The sequence below is a fragment of the Pelecanus crispus genome, chromosome 2 (assembly GCF_030463565.1).
Source record: "Pelecanus crispus isolate bPelCri1 chromosome 2, bPelCri1.pri, whole genome shotgun sequence".
Lineage (NCBI taxonomy): Eukaryota > Metazoa > Chordata > Aves > Pelecaniformes > Pelecanidae > Pelecanus > Pelecanus crispus.
Window position 1 is genome coordinate 58,143,614 of NC_134644.1, and position 25,558 is coordinate 58,169,171.

Consider the following 25,558-nt stretch of genomic DNA (forward strand, 5'->3'; position numbering starts at 1 on the left):
TCATTAAGATATTCAATCATGGGGTTTGGAACAAGCCAGCAGATAAGTACTGACTTCTTCAAATACCAAAGTAGGTGGTGTGAGTTGGTTGTTGTACACCTCAGGATCAATATGTGAAAGAAACTTAACAATCAAATTTAATTATGGTCTGATTTTGAAGAGGGTAAGTTACTGTATGACCTTGCAGTTTTTAGATACAGAGAGAGATTAATTGATCAGTGCTTTTCTGCCCTGTGCTGATGTGCTGCTTTGTAATTCTCAGTAGAAACTACATGTTTGCACATATGGGTAACTGGTTCCTTTTGCAGTAAAGAACTAGCTTTATGGCATGCAGCAGGAGCTTTACATGTGAGAAGCATTTATTACTCTTTTTACTAATTTACTATTAATTACTCTGATATCTGAGGTGGCCATCAATATATAATCAAATGTACTGATGCTTTTAAAACTATATTAATTCTATATACGAATTTCTGCAAAAATTTGGAACAGTTTTAATTTATAAAGCACAAGGGTTAAATATTGTAGGGCAATAGTCTTATAAAGAACTTAAAAAGTTATGATTGGAAGTTTACTTGATGTGAATGAAAGCCAAGGAGCTAGTTCTCCCTATGCTGCCAGGGAGTAGGACAGTTTTTCAAACTATTATTCCTTACTTCTTGCGTTCATCGTATGAGTAAAGTAGGTAAAGAATCTGACATGACAGTTTTAATCTCTATTTGTATTATACTGTGTTTGCAAGCAGAATTTCTACAATTTAATATTTGGAAAGAACTTAATGTGGAGGAGGTGGAGTTTTGTATTATGAGTCCAAAATACCTGATTTCTTTCTAGATATCTAAACAAGTTTGTGCCTTGCCATGAAAAATTTCTAGTCATCTATCATTTGAGTATCCAAGTTGTGTCAATTTTTCCTTTTGGCTGAGCCATCAAACCAGAAAACTAATGTAAAAAGGCAAAGAATTTGCTTATGTGAGGAAATGAATTGGCAGAAATGCAGATATCCAAATACTATTCCGATGATGTAAAAAAGGTACTTTTTGAGGAAAAAATCACTTGTTGCTGTAAATGAAGAAATAATTCTTGTTTCTAAGAATAAAGCAATCCGTCACCACGGCAGTGTTGTATTGGTATATCAATGGTGGTCTTATGTGGTACTGCTGGTAAATTCTCTGAGAGAACAACTTTGATCTGTGTATGTAGCTTCTTTCCTTTACAAAAGGGAATTTTTGAGGCCAGTCAGAATACATTTACATCACTTGATAGTGTTGTGTAGAAAAAAAAAAACCCAGCCACAAATGGAGCGATCTCTAAACCAGCACGGTAAATTTGCCATAGGGTATTATAGCTGCATTGCTTTTGTGGCCTAACTGGTTGAGTCATTTATCATGGTGTAGCAGTATGTGCTGTTGATGTACTCTGAGTACTTCTTTAGGACCAAAAGATGATTTGTGTAAATGCAAAACTTCAGGAAGGAGACTCTGAAAAGAGATATCCATTGATTTAAAGGGAGATGGTACTATAGCTGAGGTTTCAGAAAATTGCCCTTATGTATTTAGAGACTGTAATGTTTTAAGGACTTGCTTCATTTTGGCAGCAAATGTTAAGATAGTATTGTGCCTTAACTTCACTCTGTCTTGTGGAAAGTCACCTGTAAAGTCTCCAAACCTCCTTTTGCTTGGCACGAGACCCATTCCAGAACAGAGTCTGCTGCCTTAGGATTGGCACTTTGTGGCCAGTACTTCTTCCCAGAGTAAAATACTTAGTGTATGGAGTATCAGCTGCAATCCGAACCACATGAAATTTAATTTTGATAAATATAAAATAAAGCAAATATTGTTATAACCTTCCAGCAGTTGACTGCTTTATTCAGAAATAACTGATGAGGACCAGTGGGAGTTTTTAATTTCTTTTCCCAACCCATGGTGCCAATTACTATCCTACTGAAGCACAGCTACACATGCAGGGTGTTCTTTCTGATGCTGTACAAGAAACTGGATCTTCATTTCTGCTGCTTATGAAGATATCTTAAATCTGTCCTGCTGTCTGTTTTGTGTCATAGGTGATCCATCTGCAAACAGGTGTCTACCTCTTGCTTTTCTGGACACAAATGAAAAACATTATATAAGTGTATTAGACCAGTATTTTTTTCCATACTGTGTTTAGTGATGTATTTGGTGCTTTTTCTTAATACAGACTTAGGTTATTTTGTGATAATTTTTACTTTAAAAAAGAAATGCTAATCATTCTGAGGAAGACTGGGAAACCATGACTCCACTGTTAATCAGACTTGCAAACAGGTGACAAATAATGGGATTACTTTGCATTACTTCCACTTTATTGTTCACGTCTTTAATACTTCTTTTTAAGGGTCATATGTTTTAGAAGCCTGATTAATAGGATTTGAATTTTTGGGTTTGCTTGTTAAAATATTGTAATGTTGTTCAAAATCCTTACAGATACTTTCTTTTTACTTGTTCTTGTTTATGTTGTAATTAAGTAAATTGAAAGTGTCTGCTTTGTCTAAGCACCTGAAACTTGCAAAGGTTTTCTGTGTGTCTTACCTCTAAACTGTTGATTTGGGAAGTGTCACATAACTTTACCTCTGAATTCTGTCATGTTCTAAACATGAACTGTATAAAAAAAAAAACACCCCAAAACCCCAAAAAAACCCCAAAACACCCACCAACCAAACTCCAAAAACCACCCCCCCCCAAAAAAAACCCCAAACCCCAACCAATCAAAAAGCCAACCTTAAAACCTTATCTACTTACTCAGGAAGGCTGTCAGCCGCAAACTGTTGGAAGCTGGGAGAGTACTCAAGAAAAGTATTAGACAGGCTTATCCTGTTCATATTGGCATCTGTTCTTCTCAATTCCTGGAGACAGAATATGTAGCTAGCTGGGCCTTGAGTCTGATCTAGTGTATTTGTTTTCATGTTTGCATGCTACTCCATGCTTTTCAGACACCAGCCAAACTTTTATACCCATTGGCACAGCTCAGACAGCACAAGGACAGACTTCCTGTGCTTTTGGTCCCTCCAGAGTGTTATCAATAGAACTGTTACCCAAATACCAATTGCAGGACTAAATCCCCTTAAACGCACCTTTACAACCTATTTGGAGAACGTGAGTTTCCAAAAGGTCGCAGAGTAGAATGTGAACCAGCAAGGTTTGACAGAGATGTGTTGCAGAGCAATTCAACTTGGTAGCTCTTAATGGGAGGAGAGGCAAAACGGACTTGACTTTTGGAGTCTTAAGTGTTTCTAGTGGTGATGGCAACAATGCTTTTTAACCTGTATTATACAGAAGAAGTGTGTATTCAATTCAGGAGTGATTGAAATGTATCACAAAAGTGCATTTTTAGGGTGTTTCAGAATAAAACCACACTTCAAAAGTACCTCCTTGTACAGGACTAATGTAGATATGTTCTGTCAAGATGTAGAACCAAAGCATAATTTTTCTACTTAAAACAAATTCATGTTGCTGGTGGGTTTATATGTTTTTCTCTGCTGCTTGCAAAATTAGCATGCTGGGATCCCACACAGGCCTATTCAAAAGAGGAGGCTTCTGTAAAATTCAGCTGGTCGACAAACTTTTCGGAACTGAGCATGAGGCTGTTTTCTATACAACAGGCTTCTGTCAGCACAGCTGTGCTGGTCATGAATGTGAAGAGGTGTGAACACTGACCGGTTTAGCTGTTTTGGCAGAAGCTATTAGCAAATATGTTATTATATTGACAAAACTTTTATTTCGCTGGCAAAATTGGTCTGCCTCTCTGTAAATGGTTTTACATTCTAGTGTGAAGTGTAATTTGGTCTGGAAAGCTATATTTGCCCTATATTTGCAGTGCTTTGCCAGTACCTCTAGAATACTAAAGGGCTCTGGCATCGACACAGACCAAAGTTCCAAAATGTATCAGTAATCCAAACTAATATGAAAAGGGTGGAAGCTGAAAGGAGGCATGTTGAAACAAAGGTTGCTGAGAAACAGATGGGAGCTGACAGGACCCCTTCTCTGTAGCTACGATTGATATCCTTGCATGATTCAGATCTGCTGTGCACCTCCAGGAAGGTGGGCTTCTTAGCTGAGTGACACTAAATCTTTGACTTTGTGCTGCTTCTGTCATCACACCAACAGCAGCTAGAGCACTTTTTTTTTCTTCTTCTTCAAGTGATTGAGCTAGCCTGTTGCACTGGCATTAAGCATCCTAGCAGGAGAGCTTTGCTGTTTTTTCCACTATTATTTCTTCAGTCACACATAGCCTGGATGTCCAAAATACTGTAAGTTTAAGAATAAGAAACAGTTGAAAATGAGTGCTATTCGGAAACACTGTGTTCCCATTTGTTGTTCAATATGAAGTATATACGAAGTTTAATGAACAAGTCATAATTCTTCTTTGCTTTAAAATTAAGTATTGACTTTCAGCTGTGCATGGAAGTAATATTTTTCTTATGACTTCATGCTCATTGCTTGTTCTTTCATCTAAATAGCAGTATTTTGTATAAAATCTGAAACTTCAGGATTTTGGACTCTTTCCTAATGAAGAATACCATAGCAGACAGAGAGCCTGTGAGTCGTAAGATTTGACTCTGGGTTAGTTTACAGTGAATGAAACCAGATTAGGCACTGAAATCCTGGATATGAACAGCATAGCAACACAGTACAATTGTGGAGACACTTACTGATGGTTTAATGTTTATTTTTCAGTAGCTATTATACTTGGACTGGTGCCTAGCTAAGTTAACAGAAATAAAGCTGGAAGATTTTAGGCAGCTTCAGACGCCTTGCAGTAGCATTTTGTAAAGCAGTATTTATTGTGTTTGAGTTCTAACATTCTGAAGAGAAGACCCAAGAAAAGATCACCAAACACTTTATTTGTCATTGCTAACAATGTCTCTGCTTGTTTCCAAAGGAAATATTTTTCAGGGAATCTCCTGTCTTGTAGCCTTCTTATCTGCTTTATGTTGTTTTATTAATCTTTTTCCTTGCCTGATGGAATTATTTCAGATGAAGATTACAGGATATTTTTGGTATTTTTTTTGTTGTTTTACTGTTTGAAATGCTGAGATTTTGAGATTTCACCAAAGAAATTAATGAGACCTATTAAAATGGTGCAAAGATCCAGTGTCTTTGTTGTGCCCATTCATGGTATTTTCTGTGGGTGTTGTTAGATTGGTAGGAAGACTGTAAGTAGCTGGTGTTGACCTGAAGATGTTTCCCAGTAAGCATATGGTCTTCATTACTTCTGTTTTTAAAATACTGTGATAAAATAAAACACTTTATCACTAGTTAACAAAGCAAAAGGAAAGAGTTTTGGGTGTAGAAGACAAAAACTATTGAAAAATAGCTGGTGTTTTGTCATTTTTAGAAACCAAAATGGTGGCAGTATCTGGCACTTTTTCATGTACTTGAACATTAAAAGCATTCTGTATCCCGGTGTTTATGTCACAGCTGGCTGAAACCCACTGATCTGCAAGTTGCCTGTAGAGAAAACTTTGTCACTGGGAGTTGTAGATGTTACTGCAAAGCAAGGGTGTAATGAGAATAGGTTTGTGGATAACAGCCTTCCTGTTATCTCTTAAAAGTCAGAGTTCTTGTAAAGAGAAGAGAACAATCTGTTTGTGATACATGGGACAAGAAGTTACTGTTAAAATTTCAGCAAAAAAGATTCCAATTAAACATTAAGAAAAGCTTTCTAATAGCTAGGATGACTTTATTGTCCAGGAGTAGAGTCCTTGTGGGTATTGCAAAGTCAGGATAAGGGTACCTAGTGCCATTGTGATCACGTCTTGCAGTGCACCCTGACCACCTTTTCAAGAGGAGACTGGGAGGCCAAAATTCTGTAACCTCTTTTAAGGGAATACATCTTTCAAAATAGTTCTATGGAACTGGGACCACAAGGTGCTTACTCACATAAAACTATATTCTTTGTACAAAAAGGAGGGGTATTATATATCATGTACCTGCTCAGGGTATATAATATGATTGTTTGTCAGTTTCTTTTATTTCTGTCAAATTAAAGTCATGATCTTAAAATATGTGGGAGTGAATTTGATAATGAATCCTAACTTCTTTTAACATTCAAACTGAAAAACCTAAATACAGGAAAATACATGGTCTGGAAGTAAAGCTACCATCTCCTCTGCTATAAATTGCTCTATTAACTTTATTGCAGTTCTGAAAATCTTCACAAAGTGATGTCCCGAGATGTTTAAGTACTCTGTCTAATCAAAAGTTTGTTCAGTTGTTCAGATTGAACAACACGTATCTGTTGTATTTTGTATTGTATTTGTTTATTTAGAAGGTGTTTCTCATCAATGAGATGCGAGTCAGAGAATTTGATTAGAGGTAATTGTGTTAGGAAAATGTTTAGAGGGGGAAAAAACACCCAAATATGTGACATATCAGTTGTGTCCACTACAGATATTTTTTTTTTTGTGAAGGCAAAGATTCTTTTCACATATGACCCTTTGTAAGGAGCCAATTGGCAAAATCTGTTAGTAGAAAAATATTCAATTTAGGCAATACATTGAATGAATCAGTTATTAGATTCAGCTGTTTGAAGTAACCAGATACATTTACTTTTCACCACTCCACATATTAAATTCCTGTAAATGATCAGCAACTATTATATTTAGCTATGCATTGTATAATCAGGGAATCTGTTAATGTTGAGAATATTCAAGATCACTTTCATATGTATTTCCAAGAAAAGGCTCTTTCAACTTTTCTTCATGTTCGTTTAGTCTCTAATGTACCGGTAAGTTACTGCAACTTTCCACTTCCATCTGATCTGCAAGAACAGTTCATTTAAACTTCAAGCTGGGATTTACACCTTCATTAGGTAGCTTAGAAAATTAATGTTATATCAGGACTGCAAATGAGATTCATATTACAGTTAATGTTTTCAGAAATAGGAGGTAGGTGTGTGCTCGTTCTTTGAGCTGAGTAAGGGTTGAGCTGTTTATGTATTTTGTGTGTATAGACCAAAGAGAACTATAATCAGGCTCAAAAAATGTCAGTTAAGCTATGAGGTTGAAAGGACAGCCTGGAATTTTAAGGATGTATTGTATTCCATATAACTAACTTCATCCTCTTTGGGACTTAAACTTTACAGATTTGTTTTCAAATTTTTTGAGGAAATACTTGGAAAGTTTAGAAAAAAATTCCATACTGATTTTGAGTTTGTTTGACACTCTTTTACAGCGTCAGCTAGTAATCATTAATGTCCCTTGAGGGACTATGTATTTGATCTTGGAGAATTCAGAGTCATAGTACACGTACTCATGTGTGCGCACACACGTGGATGTGCAACCCCCAGGTGCAATGGAGTGCTTAGTCAAGGTCAGCTTCTTCACTGGACATTGCTGCACAGATTTGTGCAACAAAACTACATGCAGTCACAGCAAATGCAGGTCTATTCAGGTAATACCACTTTAGAATTAATGTCTGATTCAGGTGAGAAATAACTATGTAATTAAGTAGTTACTTTAAATTTCTGTCATAGGGTCATAGGATAATCATGTCCTTATCAGAGACTACTGTTTATCTGTGGCATCAGAGTTAAGAGGCTTGGCCATAGCATTATAAATATTCATAGAAAATAAACTTGCATTTAATCCTTAGTTTTACACATTTTTTCACTACAGAAATAGCAATATTGTTAGTATCTGTTGAGCTGAAGTCTGGTATATTTCTGTTGACTCCTGGCTGATTCCCAGCATTAGCCAGGTGTTTCTCACAAACATTTGCTTCCTTACCTTACTAGTAATAGCATGGCAGAGGTGGGTGGGTGGAGGAGTTCTAGCAAAGTAGGTGAGGAGACACAGAAGTTAGTACAGACAGCTCACCTCAGCATTTAGCTAGTTTCTGTGCAAATTTTGCAACCTGGATGGATGCTGGGGGAATGCAACTGCTATGAGTAATTGACTTCACTATTTTAAAATTAGCTTTTACAATATGAGTATTTGGAGTCACAAGATCAGCTGTATCTACCAAGCAGAGTACAAGGAGTGAGTTGTTACCTTTTAGAGTGTGTAGGTTTGTATAAACCCAAAACAATGGTGGGGAATTTGGGTGTGTCTCAGCCTCCTTACAAGGCAGGGAAAAAAATTTGAGTACTCAAGCTTTTAGATGACACTCAGATTAAGCTTTTAATTTTGTTTTCAGACAGTGGTCATCATGTTGCATTTAATTTCTGAGATCATGAGAAGAGTGCCTCCACTTAAACTGGGAAGCTGCTTCTGCCTTGAAATTCAGAGTGACAAGTTAAACTTTAGCTGACTTAGCAAGAGAGAGTGATAGTAGCATCCCTTAGGTAATTACAGTTTAGGTTACGAAGGGAAGAACTGCTTTCTTGTGACTTATATTTGGCATGTTGAAAAGTTAGAAAATACGGCCCAGAAGTTTGCAGGCCTGATTAAAAGCCTGTTGAAAACCAGGCTTGTGTTGTTTGAAATGGTCTGTGGCTGTGTCCCAGAAGTGTGGTTGGTGTTTTCAGAGGAGTCGTGTGAGGCTGGGTACCCAGATCACATGAAAATTGAATGGAGTTCGACAACTGGCAGAGGCTGTTTTTCGTCCCTTTCTAGTCTTTCAGTAGCTAAATCCTAGCAGAAAGTTTTGCATTTGATTTAATAATTCTATTTTATTTTTTCTTCCAATTTATAACACCCGATTTTGTTTAAAATACAGGGTTAGAATGTCTAAATCAGCATGTGTAAAAGCAATAAAGTAATTGATACATTGTACACATTCACAACCATCAATTGGGAAATGAAATGTATTTATCAGATTGTTGGTCAGATTTTATGCCTGCTGACTTAAGGTGGTGTTGGCTTTTTTGTGTGTGGTGGTTTTGTGGTTTTTTTTTTTTTTTTTTTTTTTTTTTAAACTCCTTTCATCTCTCTTGGCAGTTTGCTCTGCCTTCACCTTTTCTGCCTTCACCTTTTTCATATCGGTTCTGATCTTCTGTAAGCTTGCCTGCCCAGGAAGTTGTACTTCCTTTCCTTCTGACCAACACATGGCAAGCATTTTCCAAAAATCGTTACTCGTTTTGCTAACGTATTTGGCAGCTCTGACATTGCAAAGTTTCATATAATGTGTCTGTTAGATTTTGGCTTTTCTCATCACAGAGAATTGCTTGTGTTCTTCTGCTTGTTTCATTAATCTTTATTAAGTAAAGATGTAAGCTGTCTTTAATTGAATGTTTTCTTTTGGCAATAGAACAAGTCAAAAGGTGTTTCTCATTAATTTGTTATTCAGCAGGGAGAGCCATCTATCTGGATTGAATTTGTGACAATGTTTAGTCCCTATTTCTAGAAATGCCTATGTCGAACATATTTTTCTATGTTTTGCTCAGAATATCCTATACAGGCTGACTTTATAATGTCATTTGTCATGTGGGAATTGAGCTACAGGGAATTGGTCTGTGTTGACAGCATGTCTCCGTATTGGTTTTTCCTCTCCTTTTAGTACAATGTGTTTTATATTTGGTCTTATAAAGTTTTATCATGCTATCAAATTGTGAAGAAGTGCAGAAATGATGGCTTTTGGTTTTCTCTGGCGTGTGATACAAATATTTTGGATAAAGGTCATAATGAGAAATACTGACCTTTCTTTTCATGACAGAAAATTATACTCACACTTTCCTGTAGCAGTTAATTATAGGGCCATCATTAGCTTGAAAGCAAATTGTATTGAAGAAATGAGAGTAGCAATTTCAGGTGTTGCATGAATTCTTTTGTCTCCCTTCCAGTTCCTGTGCTTTTAGTATTTTTTTTTAAGATTTCGTTCTTTGCTGTTTTGTGGAAGGTGCAAACTGTGTTTGTGAACCACTATCCTGGGAAAAGCGTTAAATTTCATCAAATACAAATCAAATGTACAACAACTTGAGAAATGAAGAAGCATTTTTGTTAACCTTTGTAAAAATCCCAAATGAGTCTAAGGTAACCTACATAAAAAATATTGGTTTTAGGGTGACTGTCCTTTAAGAGATGATATTGCAACACATTGGTGTCTGTTTATCCCAGATGCTTTCAGGCAGCTCCTAGCTGAAATGAATTGTTTTTATACACATGTTTAGGAATCCTGTCATCATATCGTCAGTAACTCCTAAGCAAGGAAACAGGGTGTCCAAATGTGTGTCCAGTACACGTCTTGGAATAGCATAGGATCTACAGACACATGGAACTTTGTCTGGGACAAAGTTGTTTATTTGATTTGCCTGCTTTCTTAAAATTTATGAAGAGTGTCTGCCATAAATGTAGCTAAAAATCCCACTGTCATCTGGCAAAAATGAAAAAAAGCTATGTTGTAGCTGACATGGTATTATAAAGCTAAACCTGGAAAGACACATTAGTCTGTTTTTCTAAGAGTTCTTTTTGGAAACAGTTTTTGCTAGCATTTTTAAATTTAGTGTGACATTTTTGAGCATCTGGCATTTGGCAGCTTCACTAATAACACTTTTGTGCAGTCTAACAGCTTTTACTGTTATTACATTTTTCCTAATCTTCAACCTGACCTTTCTCACTTCATAATATTTATTTCTGTCTCTCAGAACAGAATCATTTAGGGTGGATTCCAAAGCAAAGTATGTCTCTCTTATGTGATAAATATATTGACCATTTTAAAGTGGATAAACTAGTGATAGTTTGTTATGACATGTTATTTTTTCCCAAACTTTTGTCCCATATGATGCCTGCAAATATTATAATTTTTCCTGTGGTATGTTCCAAAGCTTGAGTGCCATCACATGGCATTTGTACACTAAGCACAGAAATGATTAGCTTCATTGTGTCAGAGGCGACTTCTGCATTTCAGACTAATTGGGCCTCTTTCATCAGAGGAGGAATGTCACACCAACCCTAGAGAAGTAGCTATGATTTATTTCCCATTGCAGAGTGTCTTTTATTTTACTAGGTCTCTCTCATCCAACTAGAAAAATCTGGGGGAAAGAAATACTTTCAGTCCTTCCCTCTGTCAGGAATTGTGATATATTAATAATGATGTAATTTAATTGAATAATAGCAGCAGTCTCACCATTAATTTTAATAGGAATGGGTATATATTGTGGATATTTATGGGAAATTTATTTGTTTCAATTCATTTTACCAAATGGATCTTCAATCAGTTGCAATTAGTGTCTTGCATAAAGCTACTTCTGTAATGCCTCCAGCTAGTGATGAGGATATTAGTGCTATTATAATTTACTGTTTTCTCTTGACGTGATTATCTTTGTTTTGCTATATAAATATTTTTTAGGCATCTTGGGTCTTCTCTTGTTGCTCCGTATCAAAGATTTGGCCATCAAACAACTGGAGGCTTTTTTAGAACAGCTGTGAGCTGCATTATTCATAGAATTGTTTCGGTTGGAAAAGACCTTTAAGATCATCCAGTCCAACCATTAACCTAACATTACCAAGTCCACCACTAAACCAATTAAGGGTAGAGTAGCAACCCCATGCCTCCTGGCTTGGTGGCTGGATCATTTATAATGAAAGTAAAAACTAGGAATCATTAAGATTGGATAGGATCTCTAAGATCATAATTCCATATAAGCTGCCTTATTTTATGTAACTTTAATTGTCATATTCCCCCAAATATGAGAAAAATAGATACTGGAACGGAGGTACATTTTTTTTTATGTCACTTTGAATATTCACATACTGTATGTTATGCTGCAGACTAACAAAGAGAGATTGGTGGAGAGCTTAGTTAAGAATACTCTTTCAAAATTTTCAGTTGCAAATTTATCTTTAACCACTTGGAAAGTTCTGAAAAACAGAGGATGCTAAATATAGCCAGTAAGGTCACTTTCTCCATTCTTGTCTGAGATAAGGATACAGGATTGCTGGTGGAAATTGTGAGGGATACAGGATTGCTGGTGGATGTGGCTGTGGCATTCACTTTGTAAAAGCCTGCCATGAAGGCCAATGTTTCCCTTAAGCTGATAGAAAGCAGCCAGTGCAACTTGTTTTTTCATACTTGTCTCATACAGAGTTCATTTTTCTTGTTCACAAAAGGTAAAGACAATGAAGGTACACTTTCTTATGTGGAAGATAGACTTGGCTGCAGGGTTAGGACAGGAACAGGAAGATTGAGGTGTAAGTGACTGTGCTGAATAAGGAAATAGCTCTTCAGCGGACAGCTAGAGTTTGTGTTTCTGGTGGTTTCAAATGTTTGCTATGCAGATTAAATAATGCTTTGACAATGACAATTTTTAGGAGGCACTTGGAGATCTGACTGGGGGTTATTGTGTCTTGTAACCAGTTTGATTGTGAAACTGATGTACATTTTGCAGTAGAGCGAAACAGCTGCAACAATCATGAGATCTAGGTACGTGAGGATTTGGCAGGCATCAGAATAAATTGTGCCTTCCTAGTGTAAGGTATAGAATAGGGATTTTGGGATTTGAATAAGGATTTTGTGTGTGTGTGTGTGCAACTTTCTCTTGTCCTTTCCAGATTCCATTTTACACAAATCTAAAGCTTTACATGAGATTAGGCATATATGCAGCTCCCTCTCCAGCTGAAATGATTTAGAAAACTCTCACGTTTATTAAATTAAGTTTTAAATTCTTTTGTCTTGCCTCTGAAATATAGTCCCTAAAATAAAAATATATTCACTGGACTTAAGGGACTAAAATCAATTCTCTACTGGTAGAAAGAGACTAAATATTGACTGTAGCCTAGGGAGATAAACTCCACTAGAGGGCAGTTCAGAGCAAGAGTGCAATCAGTTGCCTTGTTTCATCTTCAGAGACCATTGCTGTAAAGTCTATTCTTTCTGTATTCAACAGGGATTATCTTTTTAGCCTAAAGTATTTTCTGTTGTATCTAAACTTGATAAGCCACCAACTATGTTATACTAAACAGGAACCTATGTTTAGGGTTAAGTGTGTGTAATTGCAAATTTATGCTTTTGCATGCTGATTTCAAGTGTGAGAGAACGCAGGGTATTTGGACAAACGTAAACTTTGGGTGGCATTTTTATATCTTTAAGAAATTGTTTTATCTATTTATATATATGAATACACATGCACATATATATGTGTGTATATGTATGTATGTGTATGTATTACAGTTATGGTGAGATCTGTGCACCAGGCTGAAAATTTTCTGAATGTGATTTTGTGCTCTCCTTCAAACTTCTTGTATTTGTGTTCATAGTTATTTCTAAAACGTCTGCACTGGGTTGCTCCATTGACCTGTGTAGTTTACTAGAATAATAATGTTCAGCCTTTGAATTTTTTTTTTTCTGGATAATGAGATCTTTCATTTTTAGAAATAGCTATTTGTCACTTAATTCTTACAGTTAGATGGCTCTTCCAGGCATTTTATATGTCCATAGTTCCTGGGGCAAACCATTTCCAATGACAACAGATTTTGTCCCCACACTAGCTTTGTCAATTCAGAATTCAGATCAAAAGCAGAATTATGTATTTTTTTTCTTTTTAATATATTGTGACCTGTGAAAACTAATTAAACACTCCTTAGAACCTCTAATTTTAACCAGAAAGCCATTAAAATAACTTCTATTTTGCAACCAAGCTGTTACAATGTGTGAAAAGGACTTAAAAATTGTATTTCTGAAATACCACTAGAAAAATGCATGAGTTGTTGCCTGTCTCCTTTCCTGAATGTAGTGTTTAAGGGATGGGTGTTTTGTCCTTACCAGAAGAGCATTGCAAAGCATTTTATAGTTGTTGTGTCTACATACTAAATGCTTAATTTTCAGATGTTTTCTGTTTATGAAAACATTTGTGTGAGCAGATGTGTTGAGATGTCTTTTCTTTGTTAATAATTGAGTCCAGTACATAATTTCTCACTCACTTCAATATGCTTTTCACTATTCAATTAAAGTTGTTTTGAGTATTTTTTTTTTTTATTGAGCAAGATTTTGTTTTTGAAGTGGCCCCACACATTTAAATGGTTTTAATGCTACAGTTCATTCCAATGAGATAATGGTATATGCCTAGTTAGAGCCCTTCAGAGCATTTTTGGGTGGATCCACCATATTTTATTTGCCGGTCCTGTTATGTTTGAAGATGAAGACACTGTTATTTTCTGTAAACTTAAGTGTGTAGATATGAAAGCAAATGTCACGAGTTGCTCTTCAGGGTCTCACAGTTGGCTGTTTTCAGAGACATGCTTTCAAATAAAACTGGGTAAACTGGTAGGTTTTTTTCTTCTCTCTTGTGAGTAGTGAAGTCAATAAGATACAAATTTGACCATAAGAAAAGTGTTGAAACCTTTCTTCTGAAACGTTTGTTTTGAGGCTACATTGACAAAGTTAATGTGCTGGCTGTAGTATCCTGATGTTCCCTGTGACACTGGGTGTAGAAGTTGAGTTCCTTCTCAGCTTTGCACAATGTGGATCTGATGTCTCCAGAAAAATATCAGGTAATTAAGATAGTTTGTGGTATAATGGGGAATCGGTATGGCTAGTGGATATTGTTTTGCTTGGTATGAGTTACTAAATCTTAATTGGAGTAAGAAAGTACTTTAAGTCCAGTTTGAAGTGCTCATTGTTCTCTTGCACTGTACATTAGAAGTCATTTATGAATTTTGTATGTAACAGCATTGGTCCAAGTGGAGGAACTGAGGAAGATTACCCCAATGAGTAATGATTTTCAATTGTGTGCTGTAATCAACAAAGCCAGTGTTTAGACTGTCATGTCTACCAAACAGACTGTCTGTAGAGAAGATTATTCTGGGAGAATAATTAAAAGGAATTTAGGAGATTCAGGAAGTTTTTTCTTGCAGTATATGTTGATGTATTTTTATTTTAATACTGTCCTCACAGCTCAGAGTAATTCTGAAACATTGCCTTAAAAGTGGCAGCCAAACTAGGAATCTTGTCTGTGACCAGTATCTCCTAACTGTTTGCTAAGGTATTTCTCCTAGAGATACCTGAAAAGGGAAAAGAAAGCATGAGAATAGCTTTTGAATTTGCTACCTCTTTGAGGAGGAGGAGAGACTTAAATCTGATTCTTAAGGGCTCTGGCAGTTTCTATTAGTTTTAATAATAGCAATCAAACATGTTGCTCTTTCCCTCTTGACTTCTCCCCTCTGTGTTGGTGGTCACTGGTTCCATAAAAGAAAACCAGACTTGGCTCTTTGACCACTTAAGGTCATTACATTGTACAGGCCCAGTACATTAACTGCCTCCAATTTCAGCCCTAAATTATTAGGTTATACTGTGATTGACAGGCAGTAATCTCTGACAGGGGAATAGGATTGATATCTGGATTTGTAACCTCTTCAGTTGATCCTGCAAGACCTCCTCAACTGGAAGATTTTGTGGTTGTTGTTGGAAGAACATAATGAGTTAAAGCAGAGAAAAGCAAGAGGGAATTCTTCTGGCTACAGCTGTTTAATTCTAAGTTAATTCTATAGCTGAACAAAACTGTATTTATGTAGTTCCGTTAAAGTTTTTTGTATTTTGCATTTCATTGTTGCTAACTCTTGGCAAACAGATTGTGTGTACTTGCTAAAGGGCCAGCCTTGCCCTCCATTGTAAATAATGTTTTATTTTGAAGGTAGGTCTGTTTAGATGTGGAATAAAGTAAGAGCAGGAAGGGAGGAACAATTCATGTATCTAAATCATAGTGTCATGATTTTAGTATTGTTTGTGGTATTCAAGATATCTTTATGGCAGAGTGGAGATATAACAGAGGCAACATGGGCCCTGTTGGACAGCAGTTGGAGGCCTGTAGAGGTATCATAGAGCCTCTGAAATGACATCTGAATCCCACCTCAGCTAACCCAGCAAATTAAAAAATAGGAATTCTGTCCAAAGTGAATGAAATATAGCAGGGCCAGGAATCTGTCTAGCATTAAGTCAAACACATCATCAACCCACACAGGATAAATCCAACTGTTTACTCTTAAAAATGTGCAGGAATCAACCCAACTGTTTACTCTTAAAAATGTGCAGGAATCAACAGAGTACGGTAGCATTCATTGGCTGTACAGTCAGGACAACTTGTGAACAAAAGCTGATGAGAAATACTAGTTGGTTCCTTTTTGTACTAAAATAGTAATATGTGTGCGTTGTACTTGTCCTTGATTGAATTGCTAATGGTTCTCTTCTGTTTTAGGTTATGGTCAGACTGGTCCAATGGTTCAGAGAGGTGGATATGACTCTGTTGCAGCCGCTGTTTCTGGTCTCATGCATATCACAGGGCATGAGGTATGGTGCTCGACTTATAAATTTAATAGAATCTTTGTGCCATATACTAAAACTTGATGCTGCATGGAACAAGTTAGCCTATGCTAACACATCTGTTATGCATGCCCTCCTGAGTCCAACAAGTGGTCTTATCTCTGGCAATCTAAGAAAATGATAGTGTTAATGTGCTTCAGGTATCTCACTCCAGGCTCACAAAGCCAATGCCTGAGAAACAGAAAATGGAAGAAAAATGGTATCCTAAATCTCCAGTGAATAAATTGACAATTTATGCTAACCTGTTAATGGCCACTTGTAGTCACTTCAAGAGCTGTAATAGACACATTGTTGACACCTGGGTGATGGAAACATATATATGTGTGGGAAATCTCACCCACGCTTTGATATTGATGTTCCATCTTTAAAAGAGGGAATTGTGAAGCCATCCAGATAAGTTTGATAAACTGTCTTTTCAATCATCCTGCCTGAAAATAAGCAGAGATATGCCATTAGTGGTTCTGGAAAAGCTTTATGTGCCTGCTATTCCAAGATCTTTGGTAGTTGCAGTAGTGCAGGAAGCATTGCAGAGGTCGTTTAGTATCTGGATTCCAGGAATACGTAGAATGTATGTCTTCACCTCAAAAAAATGCTGGTCAAATAGGCATTTACTTAAGCTGTCTCGAATCACCTACGGATGCAGGGAATGTGGTCTCCAAATGTCACTTCTCTAGTGAGATAGTGTTACAAGTCTGTTCTATGCATCATAAACACTAGATAGTCTTCTGTGGTGGTGCTTCTGATACGCTGGAAGCAGTAGTGCAGATCTTTAGAGTATGGCACTTGCGTGCACTAGATGAACAAGGAGTTCATCAAATTTCTGTACTTAGTGTCAGATATTCATGTCTGAGTAGGTTGTTGAAAGTTGACAATGCATGATCTGGACATAACTACTGTAGGATTGATATTCTGCCAATAGACTTGTTTTCTGCCAAGAACAATGGCAAACATCAGAACTCTGTGCTTGTGGCAATTATTATGACCAGAGTCCTTCTTTCTATTAAAAAGAAAAAAAAAAAGAACAAAAAAGTCAAGCATTGTTTGACTGAGGAAACTGAAACATCTTGTGCCTAATGTTGTAAGACTGTCTGCCCGTTGCTGCCATGTTAATGATACATACTCATAGGATGGTCCATCTCAGACCATAAGAAGACATGAAGTTGAGTGCAGTCCTTACAGGGACTTCTCTTCAAATGTATAATGCATGTATACACTAAGCAATGACTGATGACAGTAACTGTAGTGTAAGTAATTTTTACATTCTGACCTTGGTGACTGTAGAGGTAAAGTTAGTACTTTCAGTGCAATGCCAGAAACTTCATGCACACCTCAAAATATATCAAACAAAATTAAATGGGAGTATAAACTGTTAGAAAGGGGCAAATGTGGTTAGTACCACCTGAATACCAGAAAGTATGGTGAAAAATTGAAAAAAACAGGACTCTTGTAAAGCTTTTCAGTGGTATGTGAGTGACAGAAAACACAAGCGTTATACTGAATAATTGCATGTAAGTTGTATTATGAGAGTAATAGTCCTCAGTGGCCATTATGAAGATGGGTTTTATTAAAAAGATTGTGTTAAGATCTACACTGGAAATCCAGATGTTCGCATCACCTCACCAGGACTTGAGCCAATGGAATCATGGGAATCGTTTAATCATTGTAACAGTTCTGTCTGTTCACTGGGGGCCTTTAACAATTCATTCAGACTTAGTAATTCTCTTTCATGATTAAAATAAACATGCTAAAACTTGCTTCCTATTTTTCTTTATTTGAAGTTGGTCATATATTATTTCATTAGTTTTTCAAAACCATCTTCTGATGTATAGAGGGACAGTTTTGTTTCAAAGACTTAAGTGGTCAGTGACTCCAAAGAAGCAAATGTGCCTTTTGTTGTTGTAGTGAAAATTTACTCAAGTGGCTTTAAAGTCATATTGTATGCTTGTTTGAAAGTTACTTTAAAATAACAATGTATTATTAATAGTAAAAACTTCCATGTTCTACATTTATGTTCATGTGACTGGTTGTGTTTAAGATTCCACAAAACTAGCTCTGAAAAAAGTAGAAAACCTTGCTTCAGTCAGCATGTAGAAAAGTGGCCAAAGTAAAGAAGAAAAAAGAATCTTACTCACTTTTTCATGCTATTTTTCTTTATTAAACCTTTAATTATTTGTTGACCAGATAACATGGAATTCATACACTAAAAGTAGAATCATAGAATCGTTTAGGTTGGAAAAGACCTTTAAGATCATCCAGTCCAACCATTAACCTACACTACCAAGTCCACACTAAACCAGTCAAGGGTAGACTAGACTAGACCATATCCCAAAGTGCCACATCTACCCGTTTTTTGAACACTTCTAGGGATGGTGACTCCACCACCTCTCTGGGCAGCCCGTTCCAATGCTTGACTACCCTTTCCGTGAAGAAATGTCTCCTAATATCCAATCTGAACCTCCCCTGGCACAGCTTAAGCCCATTTCCTCTCGTCCTATCGCTAACTACATGGGAGAAGAGACCAACACCCACCTCACTACAACCTCCTTTCAGGTAGTTGTAGAGAGCGATAAGGTCTCCCCTCAGCCTCCTCTTCTCCAGGCTAAACAACCCCAGTTCCCTCAGCCGCTCCTCATAAGTCCTGTGCTCCAGACCCTTCACCACCTTCATTGCCCTTCTCTGGACACGCTCCAGCACCTCAATGTCTTTCTTGTATTGAGGGGCCCAAAACTGGACACAGTATTCCAGGTGTGGCCTCACCAGTGCTGAGTACAGGGTGACAATCACCTCCCTGCTCCTGCTGGCCACACTATTCCTGATACAAGCCAGGATGCTGTTGGCTGCCTTGGCCACCTGGGCACACTGCTGGCTCGTGTTCAGCCAGCTGTCTACCAACACCCCCAGGTCCTTTTCTGCCAGGCAGCTTTCCAGCCACTCCTCCCCAAGCCTGTAGCGTTGCATGGGGTTGTTGTGACCCAAGTGCAGGACCCCACACTTGGCCTTGTTAAACCTCATCCAGTTGGCCTCGGCCCATCGGTCCAGCCTGTCCAGGTCCCTCTGCAGGGCCATCCTACCCTCGAGCAGATCAACACTCCCACCCAGTTTGGTGTCATCTGCAAACTTACTGAGGGTGCACTCAATCCCCTCATCCAGATCATTGATAAAGATATTAAATAAGGCTGGCCCCAAAACTGAGCCATGGGGAACACCGCTTGTGACTGGCCGCCAACTGGACTTAACTCCATTTACCACTACTTGCTGGGCTCGGCCACCCAAGCAGTTTTTTACCTAGTGAAGACTACGCCCATCCAAGCCATGAGATCATTTGAAGCATACCCTAGTAAATAAATTTAAAAATGACAGTCTTAGGAACTGGGAAGAAAAAAAAAAAAAGTTATAACAGATGATGTTGGGTTTGTATTGCATTGCGGTAGCTATAGATAATCAGCCTAATAACATCAGTATAACAGTGCTCTGTGGAGACTTCCCTTCAGTAAACAAGCCATTGAATGTGCTTGCAGGATGATCTTAGAGGTATCAGCTGATGCAGTAGACAAATTATAATGAATTTGAGCAGCAGCAACAAAACATCTACATACATCACTGAGGTGCTTAATTTTGAGGTATGTTAATACATATTTACAGCTGCTCACAAAGCATTTTAATAATAGGATGCTAAAATTATGTCCTGTAGCTGACATTTTAAAAATGGATAGAACTAATAGCAATCTATATTCCATTTTAGCTTAGAGGAATTTCATGTTGTGAATTTTAGTTTGTTCCAACCATCTGGCTACTAACTCAGTGTCTCAGAAAGCAGTTTACTGTTGTAGATCGCGTCACTTTATTGGGTACTAGGGTCATGCCTCCAGTCAGCAAAGTCTTAATATTAAGCCATGATATCAATATATTACTAGCACAGGATTTTGAGCAAAACTTAAACCTTCATTAAGTCTGTCACATATGTAATGTTAATTTTCTTCAATACTTTATATTTCATCTAACACTATAATTTTTGAGGCAGTAAAGACATCACAGTGGAAGAGATGGAAGTTTCTGACTAAAATGTGTATATTTTATCCAAGTTACCCTTTTATTAAGGAGATAAAGTTAGTGTAATACAAACGTGGAATGCACCAAAGATACACAGTAATATCACATTTGGCACACAGTATAAACCTCTTGAAAGGGAGACAAGATCATATGCTTTATACATCTGATTTTTAAGATCTGAGAGAAGATTCCTGCATAAAGAAATTCCGAGTGGCTTTCTTTTCTTTTTTTGCTAAGAAATATTTGTTACTGAAATGACTTAATGCTGACTAATTTGAAATGCTTCTGAGCAAAGTTCTGAACCTTGAAATCAAGCTATAACTTCTGCAATATTGCAAAATTACAGGCACAGGCAGCTGCGTTTGCGCTAGTGTTGTTGATCATACAAAACCAAACACATTCAGTGTACAGTAGAATGCTATCTTTAAACCATGTTTTCATGTGCAGAAACCTACATGGAATTCAAGCTCTTACACATGTACTTGATTACCTCTATATTAGAAATGTATGACATCTGTGAAATTTGAAAGTCTAGTGTGTTTATGAAAATTTACAAGCAATAGTGGGGAGTCTGTTTTGTGTAAATCTGTACCACAAACCCATTCTGAATGAAAGTAGTTGCTTCAGGCCACATTCAGTTTTTCTTTACATAAATTAAAATATGGTAAAAGGACAAAGTTTACACTGATGACACTTTTATTATCCTGGATGACATAATTTATAGATATTTCCTGGTTAAACACCACATTCAAGTTTCATATTTGATGAACAGAAAGCTTTTACTTAATATGTTCAGCTACATCAGTGCCAGATGAATATCCCTTTGATGCAAATTTCTATTGGCAATAACTTGAAATTAATTAAATAAAAATCAGTTTGGATACAAATCCCCTTCCATCTCCAAGTGGATTATTGTATGCAATTTTTGATATTCAGGGTATCTTTATAATGGTGCATTCTTTTTTGCTGAAGAAACATTTTTGTTTTACTGAACACGAGACAGCAAGACATGATTGGGATCTACAATACTAGAGGGGCCATTCTTCAGCTTAAAATCAAACAAACTGCAACAAATAGTACACATGGTATATAGTTCAGAACTGTTGAAAAATATAGCCATTGTGGTTCATATTAGCTTCAGCAGCTATTTCCCATCTGTAAAGACTACTGGACTTAGAAATACTTTTATTAAGCATGTAATTTCAGAACAATTTCCATTTTTAATGGATCATTTTTATATTACTGATGTGAGTTTGGGAAGAGAAATTATGTCAAAAGGCGAAAGGAAGCTTCCAAAACATGTGGCTATCTCTGGGCCAGAATGTGTTGACAAATTGTAAGGAAAGTAAACAGCAAAAAATTAGGAATAAAAGTGTAAACTGGTGGTAAAATCAAGCAATAGCAAAGTGCAGTGACGGAAGAAAAGGTCAGATCTATTGGAGTGAATCTTCATCTTTTCAGATGAGCAAAGGGCATGTCCCGGTCCTGCCCCTAATTAGGGTTCAACCCAGCTCTTGAGCCTGGATGGCAGCTTTGTTTGCTTAAAGCACTTTCTCCCTGACTAGGACTACATTTTGTCCTTCTACCAGAACAGTAATATCACTTTTGACTGGCCCGGGTGGTGGTGGTGGTGTTTGTTACTTCTAAAATAATTTGCTTGAATGAAAGCTATTGTATAGATTCTTTGCTCAGGGAACTAGTATGACATTAGCTACACAAAAGTACTCCTGTATGTCAGAAGCTCTGTCTAAAGGAAGGTGTTTCTCTGTGTGTGGAGCTTTACCCTTCATATAAAGCAGCTTCATATCCCTTGTTCTGCAGGATAGAGATGAAAACCTGAATGAATCCATTTCACAGTACTTACAGCTATGCATCCTGACACAGAAAGGCTTGTTTATGGCACAGGTGGACGTTAGAAGCTGATTAAGGGTGAAAAATTGCAGGTACTTGTGGATCTTGGTAGAAAGACCAACAAAGAGTAGAAAGTGTGTGGACTGCTGCAGAATTATAGGTTGTGGAGTGTTAGGATGAAGTAAAGCCAATGTGTTAAAAATAACATAGCAGTATAGTGCTAGTAGTTTGTAGGAGCGTTCTGTAAGAGGAAATTGTGAAAGCATTTTTAGAAATAAAGATGAACTTTTTACTGAGGCAAGGGAAGTGTTTGCTTTAAAACGTTAGGTAGTTTAGTACTTGATGAGGAAAGTGCTGGGATTAAGGCTTGAGAAGACAAATTCATATGTAACAATCTATTAAAATAGTCCTGATTTTTATCTTCAAAGTGTAGTTTTCTCCATCAGGGGTGAAATTAATGACACTTCAAAAACAGTGGGAAGTGTTTTCAAACTAAGAATGTTGCTGCCTATCTATTTGCAAAATCTTTTTGATTTCTTCTCATCCCAGCGTCTTGGCTGTAATGAAGAAAGAACAATTTAACAAACTGATAACTTGCAGCAGATAATATGGGGAAAATGTTGTTTGTTTGTTTTTCTTTTATTTTGTATTTCTCAGTGACAGCTCTGAGGAGCAAAAACCTTCTCACGTGCTAATTAGTTTTAGGCATATGCGCATATGCCTATGTGCATAAACATAAAGACCTTCCTTTCCTGTTTTCCCCCAGAGATGGGTACAAGGAGAGTAGTAAATGGGTGGAACCTTTGAGGTGTCCTTTCCATTGGGAAGCTGAAGTAGCTTAGTGTAGAGTGTGGAGAAGGAAGAAATAAGAGATTCTTCAAAAAAGAAGTACTTCCTAAAGCAGTGTTCACCTTAAGGATGTGTAGTTTGTATGTCATCCTTAATATCTAGGCTATAGATAGTCGCAGACTAATCCTTATTGCAGTTTGAATGACAGTAACTGAGATTTTTTTAAAAATTTTGTTGTATTTGATACAGATTTTATAATTTTGTTTAGTCATTTCTATGATATGCATAAAATAGCAGTCTTTTCCATCTTACATAGAAAATATTGTACTACAGTCTTTTGTCCCAGAATTCACCTATTAATGGAATTGATAATGCAATATAGTATTATTTTTCTTGAGATAATTTTAAACTTACATATGACTTGATAGCAGACTTGCGTAAATCCTGTTGGAGTGCGAAAGAAAAAAAACACGGTGAAGATAAGTTTTAAATTTTTTACATGAAGCCAAGACACTCTTTCTTTTTTTTATAATTATCACTAAACATAACTCTTGCAATCTTAAAATATGATTATACTTAGCAGTTTAGACATGACTAATTAAAGTAATTCTGTAAATTCAATTTTATTGAATTTATACTAGATTAGTTTAAAGGCATTTTTGGGAACTTTGACAAATAGTTATTATTTATCAATTATACTGATTTTAAGTTGGCTTATGATAGGCTTACGGAGTTGCTGAAACTCTGAAACAGTCCCATTAGCTTTGTGCTGCTATTTGTGGACTGTACTTCAGGGCAAGCAACTGCTGTCAGAATCTGAGCATTTGACCTCAAACTTTTCAGAGTAGGACATGGGAGAACATCTCAGAAGAAGCACTCTTAAGCACCTGTGGTAAAAGCCTGCCTTGACTGAAATTCATTTTGCTATTGATTGCAGAGGGGCTGTATTTCGTGCTCGTGATTAGGGAAGTTCTGAAACACGTGATGTAAAATGAAGATTCTTCCCTTGATGCCATACTGAAAAAAGATTTGAACCAGCAGCTTTCCAGAGGTTATTGGTCAGGTGCTCAAGAATCTGCATGTATTTACATGTGTAACGTGTACACGTGCAAACAAAGCAAAGTTATTTTTGTTTTCCCACTAGACACCTGGAGTGTGTATACTGGAAAATACAAAAATGAGATTTGGTTGGGGGCAGGCCAGAAGAGGAGGGAGACAAAGAGAGTAAGAGCAGCAAAGCAATATGGTTCTGCCTTTCAAACAGATACGCACCCAGGTCAGCATACTGTGGAAGTCCTTTAGGCCTTTGGCTTCTAGGCATAACGGAATTCAGTTTTCACTGGCTTCTCTTGTCTCTAACAGTATCTCTTTCATTTTTGCATTGGTGAGTTGAAGCATTATGTTATTAGGGCAAAAAGTAGCATAATAAATCATTCACAACTTTCAGTCTGCGGCATCACGAAGTTACAGTATTGTGTAGATACTGCCAGAATACCTGTTTTTCAGTGGTAGTTTTTATACTTCAGTTCACTCAAAGATACTCATTTCTTGCAGTTTGCAATGCAGAAACATGTAAACCCCTTTTCAGATGAGTCTTGTGTAGAATGTACTATAACAAAAAGTAATGTTTTGTCTCTGCTTGTTTTCTTTTTCTTTTTTTTTTTTATTTTTAAATTTGTTTTGTTTTTCTTGTTTTGGGGTGTTTTCTTTTTCTTTAGGATGGTGAGCCAGTTAGACCAGGAGTAGCCATGACAGATCTTGCTACTGGGTTGTATACATATGGAGCAATTATGGCTGGTTTACTTCAGAGGTATAAGACAGGGAAAGGACTGCACATTGACTGCAATCTCTTGTCATCTCAGGTAGGCGTTTTAAAAATAAAATTGGTTTTAGCTGTGTAGATGTTTGAACCTAAGAATACCATTTTGACATAAATTAATGAAAATTAGTTAGTACAACTAATGACAACAATAATAATGACAATAATGGCATTAGTGACAGTTTCCTTGTTCTGCCACTCTGATAGTGACCATTTTATATGACATGGTTACAGTTACTACTGCATTACATTTGGTTTTCAATTTTTACAAAGAACCTCCATGTTCTTTGAAAACATGGGTTAATCAACGTTTATAATATCCCTGAGATTGTAAGTAACAGTTGTAGTAGATAATTTGAGATAGACAAACATAAATGGTGAAACCACTTTTGGAAGGGAGGCCTTGGCACTGAGTAGTATTACTACCAGAGTGACAGAATCACCCAGAGTAATCAAGTATCACCCAAGTGTCAAAGTAATGTAATTCAGGAGGCCTGCCTTTTGGCTCTGGGAATTAAAGGATAAAGTAAGCTTGAAGACGCAGCGTTTGCTGTAGGCACATTAAAGAGAAATCTCATCAAAATTGTGAAGACAAAGATGTTTTGATCATGAAAGGTATATAATATACCACAAATAATGAGAACTTTAAATTGTCTTTGAACTTTTAAGCACCATTGGTGCAATGGTTTATAATTCACAAAAAGAAAGTGATGTTGGTATGAGCTGCATGTGATTGGATGATACATTGTCTTCCTGATGTAGATACCTGCTGGCAGCAACTGGGTATACGGTGCATAGGAATTTTTGTGTACCTTTTAAAATG

At 36.8% G+C, this 25,558-nt stretch overlaps 1 protein-coding gene across 1 annotated transcript in view; it reads left to right on the forward strand.

The window, feature by feature from the left end:
* The window catches only part of SUGCT (succinyl-CoA:glutarate-CoA transferase), a 336,377-nt gene that overhangs the window by 24,480 nt on the left and 286,339 nt on the right, over window positions 1-25,558 (forward strand). The window contains exons 7-8 of the mRNA XM_075704878.1: window positions 16,102-16,193; window positions 24,635-24,778. Coding sequence (XP_075560993.1) covers window positions 16,102-16,193; window positions 24,635-24,778 — 236 coding nt within the window. The remainder of the gene's footprint in view (window positions 1-16,101; window positions 16,194-24,634; window positions 24,779-25,558) is intronic.